General features: G+C 49.2%; 4 protein-coding genes and 1 long non-coding RNA gene across 11 annotated transcripts; 2 read left to right on the top strand and 3 right to left on the bottom strand.

Moving 5' to 3' along the window:
• Positions 1–1,325: 1,325 nt before the first annotated feature.
• Positions 1,326–5,257, bottom strand: MYL11 (myosin light chain 11). The gene is made up of 7 exons (XM_074281327.1): positions 5,146–5,257; positions 3,181–3,273; positions 2,695–2,770; positions 2,137–2,241; positions 1,923–2,001; positions 1,670–1,718; positions 1,326–1,542 (listed from the first exon to the last, which is right to left on the bottom strand). Exons 1-7 carry the CDS (start codon positions 5,146–5,148, stop codon positions 1,438–1,440), a joined length of 510 nt encoding a protein of 169 aa, XP_074137428.1. The 5' UTR covers positions 5,149–5,257; the 3' UTR covers positions 1,326–1,437.
• A 2,225-nt stretch (positions 5,258–7,482) lies between these two features.
• LOC141550545 (uncharacterized) lies at positions 7,483–8,414 on the bottom strand. The gene is made up of 2 exons (XR_012484616.1): positions 8,328–8,414; positions 7,483–7,892 (listed from the first exon to the last, which is right to left on the bottom strand). It is a non-coding gene; the product is annotated as an uncharacterized LOC141550545 (long non-coding RNA).
• A 90-nt stretch (positions 8,415–8,504) lies between these two features.
• On the top strand, positions 8,505–16,486 carry TBC1D10B (TBC1 domain family member 10B). The gene is made up of 9 exons (XM_074281292.1): positions 8,505–10,058; positions 11,183–11,282; positions 11,717–11,824; positions 11,994–12,100; positions 12,899–13,013; positions 13,231–13,296; positions 13,412–13,601; positions 14,389–14,543; positions 14,655–16,486. The coding sequence occupies exons 1-9, from the start codon at positions 8,821–8,823 to the stop codon at positions 15,261–15,263; spliced, it is 2,688 nt and encodes an 895-aa protein (XP_074137393.1). The 5' UTR covers positions 8,505–8,820; the 3' UTR covers positions 15,264–16,486.
• Positions 16,487–16,580: 94 nt separating this feature from the next.
• Positions 16,581–18,215, bottom strand: LOC141550542 (sesquipedalian-1-like). The gene is made up of 2 exons (XM_074281325.1): positions 17,695–18,215; positions 16,581–17,317 (listed from the first exon to the last, which is right to left on the bottom strand). The coding sequence occupies exon 2, from the start codon at positions 17,304–17,306 to the stop codon at positions 16,728–16,730; it is 579 nt and encodes a 192-aa protein (XP_074137426.1). The 5' UTR covers positions 17,307–17,317; positions 17,695–18,215; the 3' UTR covers positions 16,581–16,727.
• Positions 17,053–22,069, top strand: CD2BP2 (CD2 cytoplasmic tail binding protein 2). Of its 7 annotated transcripts, XM_074281318.1 has the most exons (8): positions 17,053–17,273; positions 18,307–18,335; positions 19,122–19,231; positions 19,471–19,606; positions 19,847–20,004; positions 20,180–20,600; positions 20,938–21,044; positions 21,154–22,069. In XM_074281318.1, exons 3-8 carry the CDS (start codon positions 19,160–19,162, stop codon positions 21,262–21,264), a joined length of 1,005 nt encoding a protein of 334 aa, XP_074137419.1. In that variant the 5' UTR covers positions 17,053–17,273; positions 18,307–18,335; positions 19,122–19,159; the 3' UTR covers positions 21,265–22,069. The 7 variants fall into 7 exon arrangements, with proteins under 7 accessions (XP_074137419.1, XP_074137420.1, XP_074137418.1 ...); XM_074281319.1 differs by lacking the exon at positions 18,307–18,335 and having other exon boundaries at positions 17,053–17,294; XM_074281317.1 differs by lacking the exon at positions 17,053–17,273 and having other exon boundaries at positions 18,221–18,335.
• The last annotated feature ends 1,262 nt before the right edge of the window (positions 22,070–23,331 follow it).

The following is a 23,331-nucleotide window of genomic DNA, read 5'->3' as shown; positions in this document are numbered from 1 at the left end:
ATAGGGAGGGGGTGGAGACCCTGTCTCCGGCAATCTGAGAGGACAAAGGGAGTGCCTGGGACTGGGGAAACAAGCTAGCCAGGTCCCTTAAGGAGCCTAATGGAGTTATAGCCTTTAGCAGCCATCGAACTAAAGGGCTGGTGAGGGAGGAGCTGGGAAAGGCAGTGCTGGGCCCCACCCCCATCCCAGACTGAGTCCTGGTATCACTCCATCCCTGGGCTAGCCTGAGCTAGCAGCAGATTGTCCCTGATGCAATATCCTGCAGCCCCTCCCCCGCCCCGTGCTGCCCATCCTCCCCACAAACATATACACTCCCCTTCTCACATTCTGTATGTACTCTCCAACCTCATGCATGGATATACTCTCCCTGTGTGTGTGTGTGTGTGTGTACATAGGCTCCTCCCAAATATTTGAAAGATATATACCATATGTTCCTCTGCAAAATGCCCCTATACATATTTATACTTCTCCCACAAATATAACTTTTTAGACATATATGCCTTTCCTTTACATACATGTACATCTTGCTACAGCCTTAAGACTTTCCTCTTCTCACATATAAACTCTCCACAAACATCTACATACATTTCCTTCCCTGAATGTACACGCCTTCCATGCACATAGACACTTACATAACCTCCACCGTGCATATACATTTCCCTCATATGCTCATAAGGTTGTAGGATCTTAGAGTTAGACATTATAATAAAAGCCCTCGAATCCGGCTCTCTCATTCTAGCAATGAAAACATTGAGATCCAGAGATGGGAAGGGACTTTTTTGTATGGTCTTAAGCCATTGGTAGTGGCTTTGTATGGTGAATCAGGAAAACTGGACACTTGTTTGTGACTCTGAGCAAGTCATTAACTTCTCTGTGCCTCAGTTTCCCTATAAATGAGAGAGGTTGTACTTTTAAATTTCTAAGGTTCCTTCCAGTTCTATCATCTTATGAATGCAGGCAAATCTTCCCTCCTTTCCTACTCACTGCCCTTAACATTCCTATTTGTTCCAAAATGTCCTTTATTTGATCGAAATTAAGAGTACCCCAAGGTCTACTGTATGGACATATGGAAGAGGAGGCAGGAGTCTTTGACTTGATTTTAGTTCTTTTTATCACTCTAGGTCCCAGTTCAGCCCTCTCATGGAATCCAACTAGAGACTTCACACAAAAAACTTTTTGCATAGGTTTTCCTGCATCAGCAGCTTTCCAGAGGAACTTTTTCAGTCCTAATCCCATGTTCACCAGATTTCCTCATTTTAGGTGAAAAACAAAGATCCCCTCTCTTCCCCTGAATCCCTTACACAGAAATATATTAAGGTCACTAATAAGAAACACAAGATTATCTTTATTTGGGGGATAAAAGGGTTCAGATCCAGAGGAGCTCAATGCTCCCCATTCCAGGGGACCAAAGAAGGGAGATTGAGGCTCTGGAGGTCTCTACTCCTGGTCCTTGGCATCTCCATGAGTGATGACATAGCAGATGTTCTTGTAGTCCACATTGCCGCCTACATCTGGGGGGAAGGCTGCCCACATGTTCTTGATCTGGAATAGAGACAAGTGATTGAGGAAGCCATCTTCCACAGGAACCTCCTTCTTCCCTCTCTCCTCCCTTAAATGGAAAGGCTTTCCCTTTTTCTTTTCCTCAATTTTCTTCTTCCAAAAAACTTACCTCCTCCTGAGAAAATCGGTCACACTGGGTGGTGAGCAGCTCTTCCAGACTGGAGAGAAAAGACGAGTTATTGGGAATAAATCAGTTTATTTTGGAGAATAGTGGCTATCTCCTTACCCCAAAAATAAAAAAAAAAAGTTACAGATGGGAAGATCTGGGCCTAGAAACATGGAGCAGGATATGAAGGGAGAGCATGGGACCTTAGAGATAGGGAGAGAGCTGCCTGTGAACAGACCAATAAGCCTCTACTCACAACTGCTTCTTGATGGATCCCTTCCCCTCAGGGTCCAGGACTTTGAAGGCTCCAGTGATCACATCCTCTGGATCAGCACCTGGAGGCAGGGAAAGCTGGAAGCTAAGTTTCCATGTTTTGGGGAGAAGGGTGTATTTCTTGGGGGAGAGTCCTGGAGCCCCAAAGAGAGTAAGGTAAGAGGGGTAATATATATACCTAAGACCATTAAACCCACCTTTTAATTTCTCTCCAAACATGGTCAAAAAGACAGTGAAGTTGATGGGTCCACTGGCCTCCTTCATCATGGCATCCAGTTCCTCATTCTTCACATTCAGTCGGCCTATGGGGGAGATGGGGAAGAGGATGGTTTTCAAATTGTGCTACTGGGAAAGGCTGGTTAATAGGGTGTGTAGGGAGGAAGCTGGTAGGACAAATAAGCTAGGCAATAGGATTCTGGGAAGGGCCAGGAATGAATGCAATGACCCAGGCAGGGATGGGTCCCACCATTGCCAGCAAAAGGTTGTATAATGTTGGGCAAATCACCTTTCTGTGCCTTTGTTTTCTCCTCCGGAAATTGGGGAGACTGGATTCTGTGATAATGTTCCTTCCAACTTTAATAATTATTTAATTTAATTAATAACTTGGACTCTATGAGAAGCTGAGACAGAGGGGCTAAGTCAAGTCTGAAGACAACAGTGGCTACCAAAGACTAAGATAGAGAAGGCTAAGAGGCTTGGGTTTTTTGTGTTTATATGATCAGGACTCAAGGGCCAAGGGACAGAGGCATTCTTACCCATGGCTGCAAAGGTATCCCTTAGGTCTTCCTTGTCAATGATGCCATCTCGGTTTTGGTCAATGACGGTGAAGGCCTAGGAAGGGAGGAGATTGTTGCAGGACAGGAAAAGAGAGAGTCTGGGGGGTTCTACCATTTATTTTCATTCCTAGGACTCAGCAGGGTCCCCACTTCATTCTCTGTTCCATTCCTCCCCCCACCTCAGCCCAGCTGTCCCCCTGCTAGATCGGCCCCCAGGAACCAAGGAATTCTCCATCTCTCCTTTCCTTCATCTCCATCCCTACTCTGGGACAGGTGCACATTCCAGGGAGTGGGGGGAAGGAAAGGGGGGGAGAAGAACTCAGAGTTGGAGGAAATCATGTTGATTGACAGCTGGGGACCTAGGACACCTGGCTTCATGAAAGTAGCCTGCCACCAGGATTCCTTATTCTCTTATCACCTCCCCTCATGCCCCTTACTCTCAGTGCCCACCCCCCTGCTCCTTACCTCCTTAAACTCCTGGATTTGTGTTTGGTCAAACATGGAGAAGACATTGGAGCTGCCACCCTCTGCTGCCCTTCTCTTGGCCTTCTTGGGTGCCTAAGGGAGAGGAGATGGGAAGACAAAAAGGTCAGATGCCCAAGACCTTCAGGCTAGCAAGGCTTAGTGAAAAATCACTGGAGAATCAGTCACCATAGAGTAGAAGGGAAGGGAAGACAGGCTAAAGTCCTCAGTGCAGGAGTGAGCATGTGGGGATCTGAGCAGATTGACTGTCTCATCCCTTGATTATTTATGGTCTCTATTGCACCCCCAAAGTGATAGAGTGGTAGTAGTAATGATGGTGGTGGTGATGGGGCCAGGAGATCTATAAGGAACATACTACTGGCAGGAAAATAGACACTCCCATGGAGTGTCTATGACAAATTCTCTCTGTCTCTCTCTGTTTCTCTCTGTCTCTGTCTCTGTCTGTTTCTCTCTCTCTCTCTCTCTCTCTCTCTCTCTCTCTCTCTCTCTCTCTCTCTCTCTCTCTCTCTCTCTCTCTCTCTCTTTCCTTTCTCCCCCTTCTCTCTTTCTCTCCCCTTTTCTCTGTCTCTCTCTTTCTATTCCCCTCTCTTTCCAACATTTCTTTTCTCATAGAGACAGAACTCTTTCCCTTTAGTTGGACAGAAAGATTGATCACTTATCTCTTCTTGACTAAAAACTGACTCTGAATTTGGCTGGTGTAGGACCAGATCAAGGTAGATGATGGGGAGAAAGGCTCAGTTATCTCAGAAAACTCAGACCATGGTTATTAGCCGAATTATCTTTGTTGTCAGGGTATCGTGAGAGTGTTTCTGCTATTCCAGTATGCTCTAATACAAGACTGTATTCTGAAGATTTGGGAGGAGGAAGAGAATAGGATCAGAGCTGTACTTCAGGGATCTCTATCACTAGCTTTATGACCTCAAGCAAATTATTTTTCCTGGGGAAAATAACAGACATTGAGACTAGACGGTCTATTTAGAGTCCCTTAAATCCTATTATTTCACTAACTGGGCTATGGGGCTATGGATTCTTCTGGTGTGTGTGTGTGTGTGTGTGTGTGTGTGTGTGTGTGTGTGTGTGTAGGGGAAGTGTAGGGAGGATTTCATCACAGTCTCTGGAGTAACGTTTGACTAAGGTCTTTGTTCCTAGAATAACTCTGAAGGAACTGGATTTTCTTACAAAGGTGAAGGTGGAGGGAGATGAGAGGGGATTGCCAGTCACATCTGCAGTAATGCTGATGGGGTTTTTCTGATCTTAGAAGTTAGACTTGGAAGAGGTCAACTTCTCTGATTCAATGTTGGCAGGTCAAGTTGGCAGATTCTGATGTCTTAAAGCAAACACTATCCTACTATTTATAGCTCTATGATCCTCCAATCTTAAGGCAATATTAGAGGGGGATGAGCTAGGAATTTCTTCCAGGTGTTACAATAGCAGTTACTGGAATAACTTTAAGTACATCTATTCTTGAACACTGAGCGATATTTTCAATGTAATATTATTTGGGTAGAGATTTGTCTTTTTGGGTGGGGTGGGTGAGGATGGAAGTGGGAGTAGGTTAGTAGGGGATGTTTTATCAGTTCCAGTTTAATTGTCTGCTCTGTTGCTCACTCACTACTCAATCTTAAGCAAGTCACACTATGACTCTCTGAGCCTCAGTTTCTCTATCCGTAAAGTGAAAGGGCTGGACGAGGTGATCTCAAAGGTTTTTTCTACCTTTAACATTTTGATACTTCATCATGTTAGGGACATTCCCGTCTTTGTTACTGACATCTTTTTCTAGGAGGTTAAACTTTTCTCCCTTGATCTCCACAGAATCATCTTTTTAGCTCTCACTTCTTCAAAAAATGTTCCTGTTCTTCCCCAGAGAAGTTGTCCTGGAATTTAACAGAGTTGGGAGGCTGTGTCTGGAGGTCTTAGGGTGGGGAAGGGGTAAGAGATGTCACTTACCATATCTTCTCTCTATGGGGTTGGGTGACGGCTCTGGTGGGACGCTGGCAGGAATCGGAGCAAAGTGACGAGGTTTGGACAATTCCTCTGGGGTTATATACCCCACCCTGGGGAGCCTTTAACATACCAGGGTAACCTTAGCCGAGTCTTAGAGTTGGGAAAGGGAGGGGCTGGGTAAAAAAGGAGCCAGGGGCCAATGTGGGGGAGGGATGAAGGGGGGGGGAACAGATGGCTACCCAAGATACCGAAATAGCTCCAGCTCACAGGCTTCTCCTTTCTTGGAGAAGTGAGGGGGAGGGAAGCAACTGGAGATGGAGGGAGATCTTAGGGTTGGTTCTAACTCAGGCATGGGTCTTCGTGAAGGACGAGTGTACCAGTTGTGGGGGGGGGGAGGCAGAGTGTGGGTGTGGCAGATGAAGTCAGGATGGGCCTTCAGGATGGCATAAAGGTTCAGGGAGACTAGACTGGGGAAGGAATGAGAAGTCAGGGAGGTCATTGGCTTCCTGGGCAGTAAAGGAGGTATGAAAAGGAATAAGATCCATCCCTTCCTTATGGAGTCCAACGGGAAGTAAAACATTTTCATACTGAGGATGAGCTAACAATACCAGGATGTTATGCTAGATACCACATGTGTGTTCCCAGCAATAACCAAAGTTGAAATATAAAGGAAGGAAAAAAAATCATTGCGGGACTGGGAATCTAAGAATTCTCCATAGAGGAGATGGGATTTACTCTGGGCTTTGACAGATAGATAAAACTTAGAAGGGTCAGGAAAAGGCATTGCAAACGGGAGACCAATGTTAGGAAACATGCCAAAAATCTGAACGTGTGAGGATTCCTAACCTAGTGCCATAGTGGACAGAGTCCTGGGATTTGGAGGCAGGAAGAACTGAGCTCAAATTTGGCCTTAGATACTAGCTGTGTAACTCAGGACAAATCACTTAACTTCTCTGAACTTCGGTTCCCGCATACATAAAGTAGGGATAATAATAGTATCTACCTCTCAGGGTGGTTTTTGAGGGACAAATGGGAAGACATTTGTAAAGCATTTGACCCAAGGTAGGTGATTAATAAGTGCTTAATCCCTTCCCTTTCTTCAGGAAATTGTGAGTAGTTAGGCTAGAAAAGGAAGTTAGGCCTAGAGGGCCTTGAGTAATAGGCTAGTTCAGACTTGATCCTATGGGTCACAGGGATTTTCTGAAAGTTTGTGAGCAAGAGAATGTCCTAAGCCGTTCTGACAAATAATTTGTTCTCTCTTAGGTAGGGGAAAGGAGACCTGAAGGCAAGGCCATAGTGACCCCACCCCCACCCCCCAGAAAGAAAATCCGGCACTGTGTGGCTAAGGACCAAAAGCATGAATGGCTAATGAAAGAGAACATGTTAGGTTTAGGGGATGGACCTGAGAACATGAATAGAGCCCAGCAGATTAGGGGACCCTAAAAAGCTTGTCTCTTCTGCAAGAACTTGCCGGTCTGGGGAGTGCTCCTTGCCTCTGAGAATGCTCCTCCCCCAGGACCACGCCAGTGCCTCTAAGACATTTTCCTTTCTGGGCACTGGGGACAGGCCACCTGTTGTCTCTGATGGGAGGGGGGAAGGAGCCACCTAAACTTAGCACCAGCTGCCCCCCTGCTGGCCTCCCAACTCACCCTCCCCTCCCACCCTATCCCCTGACCCCAGGGCCCCACTGCTGAAGAACCTTATATGGGCAACTGGGACCCAGTGAGATGGGGAGAGGGGACTTAGACTATGGCTGGGGAGAGCAGAGATTAATTATTCCTGGGGTCTATAGTTCTGTCTGTAGGGTGTCTGAAAAGTAGGGCTCCGGCTTCTGGGTAGGGAATGGAGACGCAGGAAGAAATCAGAGGAACACTGAATTGTCCACGGAACTCATCTCAGGGAGAGATTGGGGGGGCTGCAGGAAAGGTGAGGAGAAAAGAGAGCGAATTGGATGCTTGAGTTCTGGATAGGGAATGGAGTTCCCCCAGACTCCCAAATCCTGCCAATTAATAAACTTTGGAGTTCTAGGTATGAAACGGGGCCCCAGAGCGCTTATGGAGGAACTCCAGGACGACTTGAAATCCAGGGCCTGGAATCTGGGTCCTGGATAAAAAAACGAGATGCTTTAGAGAAAGATCAGGGAACTGCGGAGGGTCTCAGGATGGGGTCTGCGGGTTGGGATATCTGGTGTCTGAATTCTGGGCAGAACGGGATTACTGGGGGAAAGTTTAAGGGTTCAGGAAAGTTGAGTGGGGAATGGTATCGAGAGAAATGCTGAGTGGCTGGGAAGGGGATTCCAGAGAGTCATGAGGGAGAAGGGGGAGGGAGCGAGGAAACGGATCAAATCAAGACAGATCATTTATTAAGCGCCTACTATATGCCCGGACCCGTGCTAAGCGCTGGAATCAGGCAGCACGCCCAGCACGGGCAGACTGGGATTTCTGGGGGGAAATGTTCCGGGCTGGAGAGCCATTCACTCCTAGCAAATGTTTGACGCTCCCACGGCGTGCAGAGCATTTCCAGGGGATAAAGGGCGCAGAGGGAGGCAGGGAGGAGGGGAAAGGAGGCGCTGTCCCCGACAGTCTCCAGTCACCCGCTCTCGCCTCCCGCCACCTGCCACGGACTGTCACCGCTGTCCCCCTCGCCGCCACGCCCGCTGGCGGCCGCGGGACTTTATTGAAATATCCATTGGTTGTCACAGTCGTCAGTTTCTCTCCTCTGCCCCCGGCTTCAGAAGACGCATTCATTGGCTGAAAAGGGAAAATCCTTTCAACACTTAGCCCGCCCACTAGCGGTCATTCTCTTCTCCGCTTCTCCGGAGGACCGCATGTCTCTAAAGCTTTCTATTGATTATACTTGCCGTCAGTCACCGCCCACATATGACATCACATCTGTCAATTTGGATCCTACTACTCCTTTCTCATTGGTTCACCCGGCTCCTTTTCTCCATAATAGCTAGAAAACTCCAGCCCCTACCTTTTCCCCCTCAAACTCCACCCTTTCCTTTATCCTTCCGCGGTCAAACTCTCGCTAACTTTTTTTATTGGCCAAACGTTGCCACACCCTTTTTTTTTAATTGGCTGCTTTCTTCAGCCCGCCTTCTTCCGCTTTGCCTCACATTTTGGTTGGTTTCTAGAGCTTTTGCTTCACAGCATCCTCTTCCTCTTCCCAAGGATCCCACCTACTTTCTCCCGATTGGTAGGAGTGACACTCTCCGTCTCCAAGTGATTGGCTAGGATCCCCTTGAAGGCAGACTAGGGAAGGTGAGGTGGGTGGGATCACACTTCACGCAGGCGCTAGTAGTTTGACTGGAGCACCAGTTGGGGGGGGGGGGGAGCGCTCCGCCCAGCTAACGATATTGTGCGCAGGCGTGAAGACGGCCGCCAGCCTAAAGGGGGGAGAGAGTTAGCGCGCGAGCAAGGGTGAGAGGGCGCGAGCCGGACCCCAGCGAGGCGCCAGCCCTGTGTGGCCCCCTCCTCCCCCTCCCCTCCCTCCCTCCCCCTCCCTCTCACTCCTGCTCGGGCGCCCGCCATCTGGCTAGGCCGCGCCCTTCACCCTCTGCCCCCTCCCTCCCTCCCTCCCTCCCTCTTTCCCTCCCGGTGGGTGGGGTGGCTCCTCCCCCAGGCCCAGCCTCCGGGGAGGGGGATGTGAGGAGCACCTCGGAGCGGGGCCGTCACCATGGAGACAGGCCCGGCGCCCTTGGTGGCCCCCCCACGCCGCCATGGCGCCTCAGTGGCCCCCTCCCCACCACCTCGGGGCTCCCGGGCTGGGCCTGTGCTGGTGGTGGCACCGGGGCCCCCAGTGACCACAGCCACCTCCTCTCCAGTCACTCTGGTGGCCCCCGGGGAGGCCCGCCCGGCCTGGGTGTCTGGCGGCCCCAGGCCCCCGCCCGACATCCCCGGGAGCCGGCCGCCGCCTCCTCTAGCCCCTACTGCAGGGTCACCGGGGCCGGCTGGCGGCACAGGAACCGGCGGCAGCACGGTAGTGGTGCTGACTCTGGAAGCTGTGGCTGCAGCTTCGGCCTTGGGGCCGGATCCTGACCCCGCACCCACCAAGGAGATGAGGACAGACAGCCCTCGCACCACTGGAACCACAAGGACAGAGCCTGGGCCGGGGTCAGCCTCTGACCCTCATGGCAGGCCAGCGGCCTCAGGAACGGGGGCGGCAGCAGGAACAGCCTTGCCCGTGGGTGCTGTGACCCCCGAGGTGGGGACGGAGGCAGCAACAGCAAGCTCAGCGCACTCGCAGGCAGCCCTGGGAGGTGACTCCCTCGTCCCCGGCTCAGTGAGAGTGACCCCAGCGGAAGCGATGGCAGCATCGAGACTGGACCAGGACGCTGACTCGGCCCTCTCCGGAGCATCTGTGTCCATGCCAGCAAAGGGTACAGCTCCTGTGCCTGTTGTAGCAACTTCTGGTGCAGTGACAGCCAAACCGCCTGTTGCCCCCAAACCGGGAATGGTGGTAGCTTCAGGACCAGCTGGACCAGCTACTATTGTAACAGCAGGACTGACAACAGATGGGCTAGCTGCTACAGGGACGATGGCAACAGGTGAAACAGTTGCAGTAGTGGCAACGACAGGCCCAGACGTCCAGGTGCCGCTGGGGACAGGAACGGAGTCTCTTGCGGTCTGTGAGACTCCAGTAGCCATGGTAACTGTGACCCCAGCCCCTGAGCCAGCTGAAGGTTCCCAGGACCTGGGCTCCATGTCTAGCTTGGGTCCTGGAATTCAAGGACCTCGGGGACAGGCCCCAGACAGCCTGAGCTACCTGGACTCTGTGAGCCTCATGTCAGGGACCTTGGAGTCTTTGGCAGATGATGTGAGCTCCATGGGCTCAGACTCGGAAATCAACGGGCTTGCCTTTCGCAAGACAGACAAATATGGATTCCTGGGGGGCAGCCAGTACTCTGGAAGCCTGTGAGTACCGGGGACCCCATGGGACCACTCCTGGCATGGGATGAAAGGGCCCTTCAGAAGGGGTGACATTTATAAGTCCTGTCCTTTCCATAGTTCCTCCTATTTGGAATTCAGTCTTAGGCAGTATTAAGGGTTATTTTGAATTAAACTTCAAAAGGAAGTTTAATTCAATTAGATTGACCATTGATCATTGTGTGGTTGAGCATGGTGGAGCAGAGAGTACTGGGTCATCTGAATTCTAGTTTCATTTCTGTTCCTAACTTGCAGTGTTGACCTTAGACAAGTCATTCAGTAGTCTTTGGGTTTTGTCTCATCTGTAAAAAGAGAGATTGTACTAGGTTTCTAAGGCCTCTTCCACTTCTGATAGCCTGTGATTCTCTAATATTAAAATGTGGCCACAGGTAGGGAACCAGTTCTTATTGGTTCAAGGGTTAAATAACCAGTTAAGACTAGTATTTAGAAATTTAGTTGGATTACAAGCTTCGATGGAGATTATTTTTTATTTAGGCAAGGAAGTCACAATGTCTTTAGTGTAATTTAGGTGACCAGAGATTCCTGATTTTAACCTGAAGGGTGGGGCCAGGGTATATGGAGCCAATTCCATGTTCTTTACTTCCTTCCTGCCTTGAAGTGGGATGTCATTCAAAGTATAAAGGGGTAGAATGTGATTTAGGAGAAGGTGAACACTGAATGAAACTTTTTTGAGTGAGGGCGCAGGGACTTCTAGGTTTTCACAGGAGAAAGGGGTAAGAGTGCCTCTCCATTTCCTCTTCTCTCTGGGCCCTGCCCTCTTTCCTAGTTCCCTTGCCTCCTATGGCCTGAGTCACTCCCTCCCAAGGTGTGGGGTGTGACTGCTATGACTCCTTCCTTCCCTCTATCTGGATCCTGGTCATCCTTGTTCCCCTTCCTACCACATAATGGAATGACCCCTGATGCCTCCGTTCCCCTGGGCTAGGTCATCATGGATATAATGGTTTAACACCTAAAGATTAGGGTTTAAAAATGGGAAGTTGTGGAATCTGAGGAGATTTGGAAGGGAGAAGTTTGAGGGTTTACTGAAGAAAGGATGGAGAAACTTATGGTTGGTGTGACATCAGTTGAACTCTTTTTCCTTTCTCCTCCAGGGAAAGTTCTGTTCCTGTTGATGTGGCCCGTCAGCGGGAGCTAAAATGGCTGGACATGTTCAGTAACTGGGATAAGTGGTTATCTCGTCGATTTCAGAAGGTACTTTAAATGGGGAGAGCAAGGTCAAAGTTTGATACACCCTTCACCTGTGCAGGCCTTCCTATTCCTTCCAGTTTCTCTGCCCTTAAACCTTTCCAGTAATAAGGAGGGTGGGAGAAAGTAAAAAACATCTAGAAATCTTTGAGGGAAAATTATGTACAGGAATAGGATTAGCCAAGTAGATTGGATAATATATTGTGCTGTGTGTTGGGGGAATGAAAATGACATATCTTAAAAATATAAACCTAAGGCACAAATGCTTTTATTTTATCTGACATTGGGATAACCTGAGGACCAGCCCTGCTGAGAGCTGGAAACTAGATTTTTTGATGAGTCCTGAGGGGATGATCAGTCTGATGATGGGTTTATCTAGGCTGAATAAAAGTCTGTTCTCATATATGTCATCTTTCCCACCCATGTCTCCTTTCTGCTAGGTGAAGCTGCGATGCCGGAAGGGCATCCCCTCATCTCTTAGAGCCAAAGCCTGGCAGTTCCTGTCCAACAGCAAGGAACTCCTAGATCAGAACCCTGGTAAATTTGAGGTATGGATGACAGCTAGTTGTCAGGAGAATATTTATTTTGAAATGTTCTGATCAAGTCAAGACTCTACTACAACCAGGGTTGGGAGAAGAATCTAGAGAGCTTTCCCTTGAATGTGGGGGGGGGGGGAGGATTGCTGCATAGAGATATAACTTCTCCATTTCATTGAAGGAGCTGGAGCGGGCCCCTGGAGACCCTAAGTGGCTGGATGTCATTGAGAAGGATTTGCATCGACAATTTCCCTTTCATGAAATGTTTGCTGCTCGAGGGGGTCACGGGTAAGATTTAGGGGTGGATGACAGTGTACAGTCAAAAAAGATCTTGGACAGTTCATTCAGCAAAAATTATGATACAGTTCAAGAGCTCTTTTGTTCAGTGTTATGCAGAATGCAAAGATAGTTGGTTGGTTGATTTCTGTACATAGTCTAGTATGGAGGAACGACAATCAAATTAAAGATTAGAGTGTGATTTAGTGCCACAAGAAAGATGCCAACTGCTGAAGAACTTCTGGCTAGAAAATTAAGAAAAAGAATCTTGGAAGAGCATTTGAGTTGAGCACCAAAAAATAGGCAGAATTTTGATTGGTAGAGAAGGGGGAGGGCATTCCCTGTAGTAGGGAATTGGTTCCTTTTATAAATTTATAAATTCCTTTTATCTGTAGTAGGAACAATGCAAGCCAAAGAACACAAAGAAAAAAACTAGATGTTTTGATATGTTGTACATAGTTTAATTTGGGTGAAGTATCTGAAGGAGGGGGAAAGCATATAAAGCTGGAAGATAGGTTGGGGCTTGAGAGCCAGACAGAGGAATTTGGACTTTTATTTTGTGGGCAGTGGGAAGAAGTCATTGAAGGCTTTTGAGTAGATGAGTGGGAATGACACAATTATAGCTTCATGTTAGAAGCTTAATCTGGTAGCTGTGGATGTGTGGCACAGATTTGAGCTAAGAAGAAGGGCTAGAGTGGCACATGCTGTAGGCAATTTCTTAGGAGATTTGGGGCAGTCTGAACAGATGTCCTCCAGAACCATTGGATCCCAGTTACTATGGTAACTTTCTTCCCTTTCCCATGCCTGCAGGCAGCAAGACCTCTATCGAATCTTGAAGGCCTACACCATCTATCGGCCTGATGAGGGTTACTGCCAAGCCCAGGCCCCTGTGGCAGCTGTGCTGCTTATGCATATGCCTGCTGAGGTCAGAGAGCAGGGATAAGGGATCTAGGGTTGGACAATGGGGGGAGCTGCAGTCTCCTGCAATACTTTGCTTTGGTTCAGAGAGCTGACTGGACCGCTCCAGAAACCCTGGGTGGAAAGAATGGGAGTGACCACAGGGCTCTCAGTCAAGTGGGAATGGGGAGATATTTAACCGTGCTCTTCATTACTCACACATCCATTCCTGTTTTCCTTTGCAGCAAGCCTTTTGGTGCTTGGTACAGATTTGTGACAAATACCTTCCTGGCTACTACAGTGCTGGGCTGGTAAGTGACACTTTGGCTTTAGAAAGGGTATGGAAGCAAGGCCAGCTGGAAGGGAGAAGTGAGGGAAGAGAAAGTCAGAGGGAGGTTCACTTTGATGTTTCTGCTCACTATTTAGGAGGCTATCCAGCTGGATGGAGAGATCTTCTTTGCGCTTCTTCGGAGAGCTTCCCCTCTAGCTCACCGACACCTTCGGCGCCAGCGCATTGACCCTGTACTTTACATGACTGAGTGGTTCATGTGTATCTTTGCTCGTACTCTGCCTTGGGCCTCAGTTCTCCGGGTCTGGGACATGTTCTTTTGTGAAGGTAGCACTTTTAGCCCTACAATTCTCACTCAAGTTTCCTTTTTGGGACTTCTGTTTTATTACTGTTCATCTGCTCCTGTCAGAAGGCAAAACCCTCTCAGAGGAGCCAGATACTTACTGTCATGCATTGTCATCACTGACTCCTTTTATCAAAGTGGTTTCAAGAGTTTTCTAATCTCATCACAACATAGCTCTAAAAGAGAGGGTGAACCTTGAGAGTGGGTACACCTCCATATCTAATAGGTTTCTCTTAGTTTCCTCTTCCTGTTAGTTGGCTGATATTTTTTTTTTTTTTTTTTTGCTGAGGCAATTGGGGTTAAATGACTTGCCCAGGCTCACACAGCTAGGAAGGATTAAGTGTCTGAGGCCAGATTTGAACTCAGGTCCTCCTGACTTCAGAGCTGGTGCTCTATCCACTGTGCCACCTAGCCACCCCCTAGTTGGCTGATATTGGTACCACTTCCTTCATAATCCTGATCACTTAATAGATGCCCTTGGCCCAGCTACCACTGAGAGAACTACAGACTGTCCTTGGGTTAAGTTGAACAATTCTCTTCAGAGCACAGTGGTTTCCATTGCTAATTCCTGTTGCTAGCAAAGCCATCATCTTCCTGATGACCCAGGACACAAATCCTCAAGCAAAATTCATCATTATTTGGTGAAGGTGGGAAAGGGAGGGTATCTCCTAGGCCTTGCTATTTTAAAAGGAGTAAGAGCTTTTGAATCAGCTAGGTCTTCACCAGCCTCCTCTATCCTTTCCGGACCTCCAACACCTAATCTTCCCTCAGGAGTCAAGATCATCTTCAGGGTGGCTCTGGTGCTTCTTCGGCATACGCTGGGCTCTGTAGAGAAGCTTCGATCCTGCCAGGGAATGTATGAGACCATGGAACAACTGAGGAACTTACCTCAGCAGTGCATGCAGGAAGAATTCCTTGTGCATGAGGTGGGCATCTCTTGCTCTGTCTTTCCCAGCCTCTCTCTATTTTCTGGAGTCAGCTGCCTGAGTCTATTCTTCCTGAGACTTGTGTCTCATGACCCACTCTTCTTCTTTTAGGTAACAAACCTCCCTGTGACAGAAGCCCTGATAGAGCGTGAAAATGCAGCTCAGCTAAAGAAGTGGAGAGAGACTCGGGGGGAGCTGCAGTACCGACCATCCAGGAGACTCCATGGCTCAAGGGCAATCCACGAGGAGCGAAGACGACAGCAGCCCCCCCTTGGCCCATCATCTAGCCTCCTCAGCCTTCCAGGCCTCAAAAGTCGTGCCTCCAGGGGTGGGGCTTCTTCCTCCCCACCACCTCCTCTTCGGAGAGCCAGTGCTGGCCCTGCCCCAGGCCCTGTGGTCACAGCTGAAGGGCTGCATCCCTCTCTGCCCTCACCAACTGGAAACAGCACACCTCTGGGTCCGATAAAGGAGAGCAAGCGACAAGAGAAGGAGAGGCAGAAGCAGGAGAAGGAGCTTCAGAAGCAGGAGAAGGAGAGACAGAAACAGGAGAAGGAGAGACAGAAACAAGAAAAGGAAAGGGAAAAGGAGAGGCAGAAACAAGAGAAGAAGGCTCAAGGACGAAAGATGTCCCTTCGACGGAAGGCTGATGGTTCTCCACCCCCACAAGATGGAGGAGATGGGAACTCAGCAGCTTCGGCACGACAGGACGCTTACTTCTAACCTTCTCTCCCTTCCATGCTGGGGCTAGTAGGGGCACTGGCTTCCCTTCACTGAGATGAACTTCATTACCTGCCCTCTCACTCCCTTGACCTTTCAGACCCAGGGAGCCAGCCATGTCTCCTTTCATTCTACTTGGTCAGTGATATTCTCTCCTAGAGAAGGCTGTATTTGTCCCCATCTTGTAATAAGCGGCCACATCTCAAGAGGAGCAGAAGGAGCTAGTGCTGTTTTCCCAGATCTCTCGGCGGGCCTTGTTCCATGAACTGGAGCTGGCCCGATATTTTCCTCAGCTGTTGCTGGACCCTTTCCCCAAGCCAGCCCTTTCTCGTGGGCTTGAAATCCCAAATATTAGCAGCATTTCATGAGACAATGTGGAGTGAGCCCCAATTCCCTCTCCCCCTTTCCCTATTCTACTCAACCAGTGTTCTTCTTTTCCTGACTCCACAAGTTTCTCCTTTACCTAACTAAAGTTGTTCTTTCCCAGGAACAATTGATTTCTCCTTTCCCCTCTCTTGCTGAACTAACCTCTTCATACCTTCCAGCATGAGTGGATCTTTGAAGATGGGCCTTGGCTGTTTTTAAATTTTCACTTTTGGTGGTTCAGCTTCCAAATTCCACAAGGAGAAAGCTGTGTGAGCCTCTCCTCTTCCCTTAAGCCTTAACCATCTCCCTACATCTCCCCTCTGTGCCAGACTAAGAAGCGGAGGGGCCTCTCTATATTATATATATATATGAATATATATATAATATATATATCTGATGTCTCTGCATTGTAATTATGTACACAGGACCCTGGGGGGGTTCAATCTCTACTTCCTCTCTTGCTCTGTTCACTGGTTGGTTAATTTAAGGGGAGTTGACCTGCAGCAGGAAGGATCCCTCAGCTAGACTGCTTGCCTTTCAGTCCCATTTCTAGCTGCTTTTCCTCATGTACTCTTTTCCACTACATCTACCAGTCTCACACACCCATCTCATCCTTCTCGGGCCCTTTCTAATTTTTTCCATGATCAAGTCTTCCTCATTCTCTCCCCCTCTTTTGTTCCTTGAACCTCTTGCTCCCCTTTGGGTTGGGCATCCTCTCTGTTCTCTAAGGGGGTGGGGGGGCCCTCATGTTTACATTCTCTTTCTGCCCCCTCACTTTCCCTATTGCATTGTCCCCCTTCCCCCACAACTGTACAGAGCTTTGTGGAACCAGGAAAGAACAAATCTACTGTCCTGCCCTATACTTGACTCTTGTTTGGTTATTTTTTTTTTTTGGAGATTGGGACATAAGGATGGAATGGATGGGTGTACAATAGACACTGATCAGACAAGTGCTTAGCTTTGGGACTTTTATTGAAGTGTTTCCAGGCTGTATGAACCCCTTTTATTTTGTCCCCAATTGTCAGTCCCAGATGTCCCTTAAGAGAGCTCTAGACCTGCCATATCATCCTCTCTCCCAGACCCAGGATTCTGGTTCCTCCTTCACCCAAATTCTGTGAGGTCCACTTGCCTCCTGGTGGCCCTGGACCTGGCAAGTGCCTGAATCTCTTCCCCAAAGCGTTGGTGCAATTCCGGGAAGCCAGAGGGGGCTGGAGAGCAGGGGAGGCTCAGAAATATCTCTTCCTGAGGTGGGGACCGGGGCTCCACTCCAGCCTCTTGGCACACTCTTTGATACTGCTCCTGTAAGGGCTGCAGGAGCTCCCACAGCTGGCTCCATCCTGCCCAAACCAAGGCTTGAAGCCAATTATCGAAGTCCTTCTTGGTCTCTGCTGCCAGTTTGTAGCACCGGCCACCTTCTGCGGAGGCCAGGATGGTAAAAGCATAGAGCCCACTGGTACTGGCTCGGGGCTCCACCCGGCAGTTGTCCAACAAGATGAGGCCTAGGGGACTCCGATCCCCTTGGTGCTCCAGGTAGTAGAGGAGATTTCCACGAAGGATAAACCAGCGGCGTTGGTAGCTGGGATTGCGGGTCCCCTTCTTCAGCAAAATTCCTTCCTGATCTGGCGCCCGGTCCCCTGTTCCCCGAAGGTAGCTGAGCACAGGTTTCCGGTGCAGTTTCATGGTAGCTAAACCTGAGAAGGGACCATGGGTTCAAGGAAGGTGTGAGGGGAGGGAGGAATCGTGGGGTGGGCAAAGCAGAGATACATATTTGAGTGCCCGCTGTGGGCGGTGCTGCCCGGGGTACTCTGGGGAAGAAGGCTGTCCCTGCTTTCATGGAAATATATCCCAATTACACGACAGATTAGTTTTAACGTCATAGTAACTCTGAAGGTCCTGACTTGTTTTTGGTACCCCAGTGCTTGAGGTTTGAAGGAACAAGGTAGTCAGCGGAAAACAGAGTCCTGGCAGGGCACTTCGGCGGGGAGCACTGGGCAACTGAGGCTCCAGCGTTATGGGATGCAGCTGCAAAGGAAGCCGGTGCGACCTGGCCTAGGACGTCTGGGCCTACCTGAGAGCAGGGGGCTGCAGGGCCCCTCCAAGCTGGGACAGTGGGAACAGGTGCAGGGGCGGGGCAGTCGTTTCCCTATCTCTTGGTGGCTCACACCCCACCCCAGAAACCAGGAAATCCTCCCGGAGACCGCCCCAGGTCAGGCCGAAGTACAAAAAGAGACTTCCTCCTGGGTCCTAGAGGGCTCTAGATTTTCAGGGGAAACTGGAGGTGGTTAGAGAATTAACGAGGTTTCCCTTAAAATGACAAAGTTGAAAAATGTTCCTTTCCTCACAATAAAACTGGAAAGGGAGAGAGGCTGGTGGTTTCGCAGAAGGAAGAGCGGAACCCTGAGATCCCCTTGCTTTCTGGTCCAAGCTTAGGCAAAGGCAATGGGGTATACACTTTTCTCCCTGGCCTTTCCGTTTGTGCCCCATTCCTCTTTTTGTGTCCCTTCGCGGCAAACAAGATTTCCGCCCTTAGTTCTTCTCCAGTCCAAAGTAGTTAGAAGAGAAGCTACTTCCGACCAGCTTGACGCAACTTCCGCCCTCACTACAGTCAGTCCTTTCGCCCATGGAGAGTGATGTCAACCACATGGTTTCTAGGTGTTTATTTCCGCCTCTTTCCCAACAGTCTTCCGAAGCGAGAGAAGTCACTTCCGGGTAATTTCTGAATCTCTTCCGGTTGACTCCCTGGATGTAACCTCGGCGATAGCGTTCTTTCCCCCCCCCCCCCGCCCCCTCTTCCCCTCTCCTCCTTTCCCCTCCCGGAGCCCCAGGTGAGGGCGCGCACGCGGAGTGAGCCCCGAATCCCGCGGGGTTCCATCGACTCGCTGCTCATTTACATATTAAGAGGAGGAAGAAGGGGCGGGGGCGCTTGTAAGGGATGGACTGGGAGTTGAGGCGGGTTTGGGGTGGAGGGGTATTGAGGAGTGGGGCTCCCAAAAGTGGGTCCCGAATCCTGGAAGGGCCCTCGGGTTGGAAGTGGGGTGGCAGGGCCGCGAGAGTGCGCGGCCAAGGGGAATCCCCGGGTGGAGACCGCTGCCCTCTCACCCCAAATGTAAGGGGGCTCCGTGGATAGAAGACATACATCCTCTGGGGGAGGCTGCAGGTCCCGATGTAGGGCCAGGGACTCCCCGCTGAGCAGTAGCAGCGGGACCTCACTGGCAGTCCGGGCGCATCCTTTCCCCTCCCCCTCCCAAGTCAAAGGAGCTACGGTCCCTGCCCCCTCCCTCTCCACCCCCATCAAGAGTTATGGCAGCTTCCTGGGGGCCCCGATGCGCGCTCTTACTCCCTTCTCTCCCTTTCCTTATATGATCCCAGAGTGACACTTCCCGGGTCTGAGGAGTAGCCTCCTGGAAGGGGGAGGTGGATGCTGAACTCCCGGACCCCATTCAGTCCATCGCGCCGTTTTAGGACTCCCTGACCCTCGGGCTCCTTTTTGCTCAGCTCCTGGGAAGACCTGATCCTATCCTGCAAGCCCCACCATGCCCAAGCGGAGAGTAACCTTCCAGGATGTGGGAGTTGAAGAGGATGGAGAAGATCTCCCCAAAAAGAAGGTGAGGGGTCACAATGCCCGAATTTCCAGGACACAGAATGGAGAGGATCTCTCCAGAAAGAAGGGGGGGGTCAGGCTGCTTGAGTTTCCAGGATGTGGAATAGAGGGGATCTCTCTAAAAAGAAGGGGGGAGGGTTAGAATGCCTGAGTTCCCCAGTAAGTGTGGTTGGGAGGGACTGAACTACACGGGACTTCATTGCATTTGAGTCTACTGCATCCAGCCCTATTTTCTGCCCGTAGCTGGTGGATCCTGTGACAGGAGCAGGGGGTCCTGGGAGCCGGTTTAAAGGCAAACATTCTTTGGACAGTGATGAAGAAGATGAGGATGAAGATGGTGCTAGCAAGTATGTCATCCTAGCTTCAGAAGATGTGGAAGGTGAGGCCATGGGACCTGAGGGCTCTATTCCCTTCTCCTCACATCCTTCTCAGCCTCCCGTTTGATTCTTGAAAGTTGAAGGTAGATTCTTCCCAGAGGAATTTTCAGCAAACATTAAGTCTTGGTCCGTGCCTAGTCTGGTGCCAAGATGTGGTGGGAAGGCTGGAGGATGATATTGTAAGTTGGATTGAAGTGTTGCTTCCCTTTTTCTTGCCCAATTCTGGGTATCTGTTCATCCAGGTCAGGAGGCGGCCACACTCCCAAGTGAGGGTGGTGTGCGTATCACACCCTTCAACTTGCAGGAAGAAATGGAAGAGGGCCACTTTGACTCAGATGGCAACTACTTTCTGCACCGGGATGCCCAGATTCGGGACAGCTGGCTGGACAACATAGACTGGGTTAGAGCCCCTAGCCAGGAGTCCTGGCTGAGTGACATGCTTCATTTGTGAAATGGATCCAGCAGAGAGACCGGGTGCCTGCAGTGGGGACTGGGGCTATGGAGCAGTATACCTAGATCCTAGAAGGGATAAGCCTAAAAGGTTTAAAAAAGTAACCTGTCCTATCTTATCTTAGGTGAAGATCCGGGAGCGCCCTCCAGGCCAGCCCCCTGCCTCAGATTCGGAGGAAGACAGTCCTGGCCAGACGCCACTGGGCCCTCAAGCCCTCTTAGAGGGTCTCTTGGAGATGTTGTTGCCAGGGGAGACAGTTGCTGGGGCCCTGAGGCGGCTAGGTGCCAGGAAGGGTGGTAATGGACCCCAGCGGCCAAATTCCCCACAACGATTAGACCGACTCTCAGGATTGGCTGACCAGATGGTTGCCCGCGGTAACCACGGAGTGTACCAGGAAACCAGGGAACGGCTAGCTGTGAGGCTGAAAGCGCTGGGGGGCCCCACACCTGGGCTTCCAGACACAGCACCTCGTCCAGTTCTGGACATGTTTGCTGAAGAGGTTGGGGAAGGGGAACTAGAGACCCCAACCCCAGCCCAAGGAGGAGGTGAGGGTTGAAGGCTTGGAACTGTAGATTCCTTTCAGGGAAATGGAGACTTGGAAGGTTATAGAATCTGACAAGATATCAGAAGAAGACTGAAAACTCAGAGGATGTGGGAACCATTTGTGTGTGGGGGTGAGAGGCAGAGCTAAATGGAAAAATATGGGACCTGTGGAGGATAGATGGGATGTGAGTTTGTATGGGGGGGATGAAGTGTGATAGGAATTATAAGGGGAGACAGGGATAGATTATGTGTAGGGAGAAAACAGGTCGGGTAGACTGTACTTGGGCTTAGGGAACTGGGCAATGTACCTGAGAAGGATTTCTCTGGTTGTCTTTCTAGAAGCAGCTGCCCTGGGAGATGGCTTGGCTGATGTGATGTGGGAATACAAATGGGAAAACACAAATGATGCAGAGCTCTATGGGCCCTTCACCAGTGCCCAGATGCAGGTAAGAATTCTCTCTCTGCCCAGACCTTACCTACCTCTCTCCCTAATTCCTGTATTAGAGATATTACCATAAATACCCCCACTTACCTCTCGTCTTTCCTTTCTCCTAGACCTGGGCAGATGAAGGCTATTTTCCAGATGGTGTTTATTGTCGGAAGTTGGATCCCCCTGAAGGCCAGTTCTACAACTCCAAACGTATAGATTTTGGTCTTTACTTCTGAAGCTGTTTTTATTTTTTGGGTAGGGGAAGAGAGCTGGGGCAAGCATTTTCCAGGCCATGCCTTCAGGAGGAGGCCCTGGGCTTAGTCTGGGGATTGTATGGACCTTAAATGGGGTGGGGAGGATGGCACCAGAGTTGGGAGAGGCCATTTCCTGTCTCAATAAAAATCTCTAGTTGTGTAAAAGGGGTGTCCAATGTGGAGGGAAGGGAGTGGGCATAGTTGTGCCAAGAGCCTGATTCCCCTTTGCTCTTCACCCTAGAGGTACTGCTGCTTCCAACTGTTCAAAATGGACTTATGTTCCTAAATTATAATATCCTGGTCTGTGCCAGACCTTCCTTCCCCTTTTCCCTTCTCACTTCCCTACTACCCGATCAGGCTTCCCATAAGATCGATGGAATGATCCTTACAAGGTCTCTCCATTCAGAAAGATCCCTGGACTTCTATCCTGACTTTGCTACTGACCAGTGTGTGATCATGAGCATATATATACATATATGACAACTTCCTCTTCTCTGGGTCTGCGTCCACATTTGTGAATCTGGATTTAGTACCATGTTAAAGGATCCCATGAGAGAGTCCTGAGCTTAAGTCAGGATACTTGGGGTTTGAATCATAAACTGTCGGCTATAGATCTGCCTAATTCTATTGTTTCTTCCCTGAGTCTCAGTTTTTTTTTTTAATCATAAAATGGGGATAATCATACTACCTACCTCACAGGGTTGTTGTGGGGAATGCACTTTGTAAACCTTAAAGTGCTTGAGAAATGTGACTTATTGTAACACTTTAAGATGCTTTATCAAGGGAATTGGTTTGTTTTTTTGTTTGTTTTTTTCATATTCTGATTGGGGCAGATGGAAGGGGGAAATGGGGAGGGAAGAACCTTAGGATATTGAATGTTAGATTGAAAGAGGCTTCAGTGACCTAAACCAGTCCAGTTCCCTCCTTTTATAAATTAAAAAAAAAAGCATATGGAGCAGGGAAAGGATTTGCCTGAGGATTACTCTTATAAGTCCCTGGAAGAGTTGGACTTAATGCTTCCAGTCAGTCTACTTCCTCCTCCTCCTCCCTTGGCCAGAAAATGATGGTCCCCTTTGGATCTAAGGGCCTCCTGCCTTCTGAAAGTGGTGGGGTGCAAACTCATGCCTCTCTGTTTTCACCTCCAGCTGTAATAAAGCCTCAATTATATCACCAGTCAGCTAGCCCAAAACTTCTTAAACCCCATATGGGGTGGTTTAACTGAATGTGGGAGTCATGAAATTATGATTTATTATCAGTAAATGTTTAATTTGTATGTCTATTTTATATACTATATACCTGGGGGTTTGTAAAAAATTTCTCAGGCAAAAGAGGTTATGAATGGAAAAAGTTTAAGAAGTCTTGAGCTAGCCCAGATTATATTTGGTTCAGCAAACATGAAGTGAAGCAAGCAGTCTTTGCCTTAAAAGAGCTTACATTCTTCTGGGGGATACAACATTACACAAATAAATACACTTTCTATTCAATGTAATTGGGGAGGATGAGGAAAGGCCTTGAAGTTAGTACCTGAGCTCAGCCTTAAACAGAATTCCAGAAGTTAGAAGTGAGTACGGGAATGTCCTGGGTGTGTAAGTGTAAGACGGATTATGTTTGGGGAATGGCAAATAGGAATAGTGAGTATGGAAGGTTAGTCTGGGACTAAAATGTTGGATAGAGGTGTTTGCTTTATCTAATAAAGAATAGAGAACCATTGTAGCATAGCATACAGGAATGAAGAACATAATCTTAAGATGTCTTTAGGAAAATTAACTTGGTAGCTCTATGGGAATAGGGGGGTGTTAATTGATGAGGGGAGAGATCAGAAGCAGGGAAACCAGTTGGGAGGCTATTTCTATAAAAGTGAAAGGGGATGAAAGCCTGAGCTAGAAATCTGGATCAATGTGGAAAGCTGACAAAACCTTGAAGTCAATTGAATATTGGGGCAGAGAGTGAGTAGGAGGTGGTACATGATGATTCCAAGATTGATAAACTGGAAAGGTTATCATCAACACTACTCTGTACTTACCCCTCCAAAAAAAAGTTTCTTATTCC

Source organism: Sminthopsis crassicaudata, chromosome 1 (genome assembly GCF_048593235.1).
Source record: "Sminthopsis crassicaudata isolate SCR6 chromosome 1, ASM4859323v1, whole genome shotgun sequence".
NCBI lineage: Eukaryota > Metazoa > Chordata > Mammalia > Dasyuromorphia > Dasyuridae > Sminthopsis > Sminthopsis crassicaudata.
Note: the sequence above shows the minus strand (reverse complement) of the source record. Positions and strands in the feature narration are given on the sequence as shown.

Excerpts from the sequence above, each read along its gene's own strand:
- CD2BP2 (XM_074281318.1), top strand. The coding sequence starts at position 19,160 with ATGCCCAAGCGGAGAGTAACCTTCCAGGATGTGGGAGTTGAAGAGGAT. Across the intron at positions 19,232-19,470 it reads AAGATCTCCCCAAAAAGAAG|CTGGTGGATCCTGTGACAGG; the intron begins GTGAGGGGTCAC and ends TTCTGCCCGTAG. Across the intron at positions 21,045-21,153 it reads TCACCAGTGCCCAGATGCAG|ACCTGGGCAGATGAAGGCTA; the intron begins GTAAGAATTCTC and ends CCTTTCTCCTAG.
- TBC1D10B (XM_074281292.1), top strand. The coding sequence starts at position 8,821 with ATGGAGACAGGCCCGGCGCCCTTGGTGGCCCCCCCACGCCGCCATGGC. Across the intron at positions 12,101-12,898 it reads GCTGCTCGAGGGGGTCACGG|GCAGCAAGACCTCTATCGAA; the intron begins GTAAGATTTAGG and ends CCATGCCTGCAG. Across the intron at positions 13,602-14,388 it reads GGACATGTTCTTTTGTGAAG|GAGTCAAGATCATCTTCAGG; the intron begins GTAGCACTTTTA and ends ATCTTCCCTCAG.
- LOC141550542 (XM_074281325.1), bottom strand. The coding sequence starts at position 17,306 with ATGAAACTGCACCGGAAACCTGTGCTCAGCTACCTTCGGGGAACAGGG.
- MYL11 (XM_074281327.1), bottom strand. Across the intron at positions 2,771-3,180 it reads AAATCCAGGAGTTTAAGGAG|GCCTTCACCGTCATTGACCA; the intron begins GTAAGGAGCAGG and ends CTCCCTTCCTAG. Across the intron at positions 2,242-2,694 it reads GGATACCTTTGCAGCCATGG|GCCGACTGAATGTGAAGAAT; the intron begins GTAAGAATGCCT and ends TCTCCCCCATAG.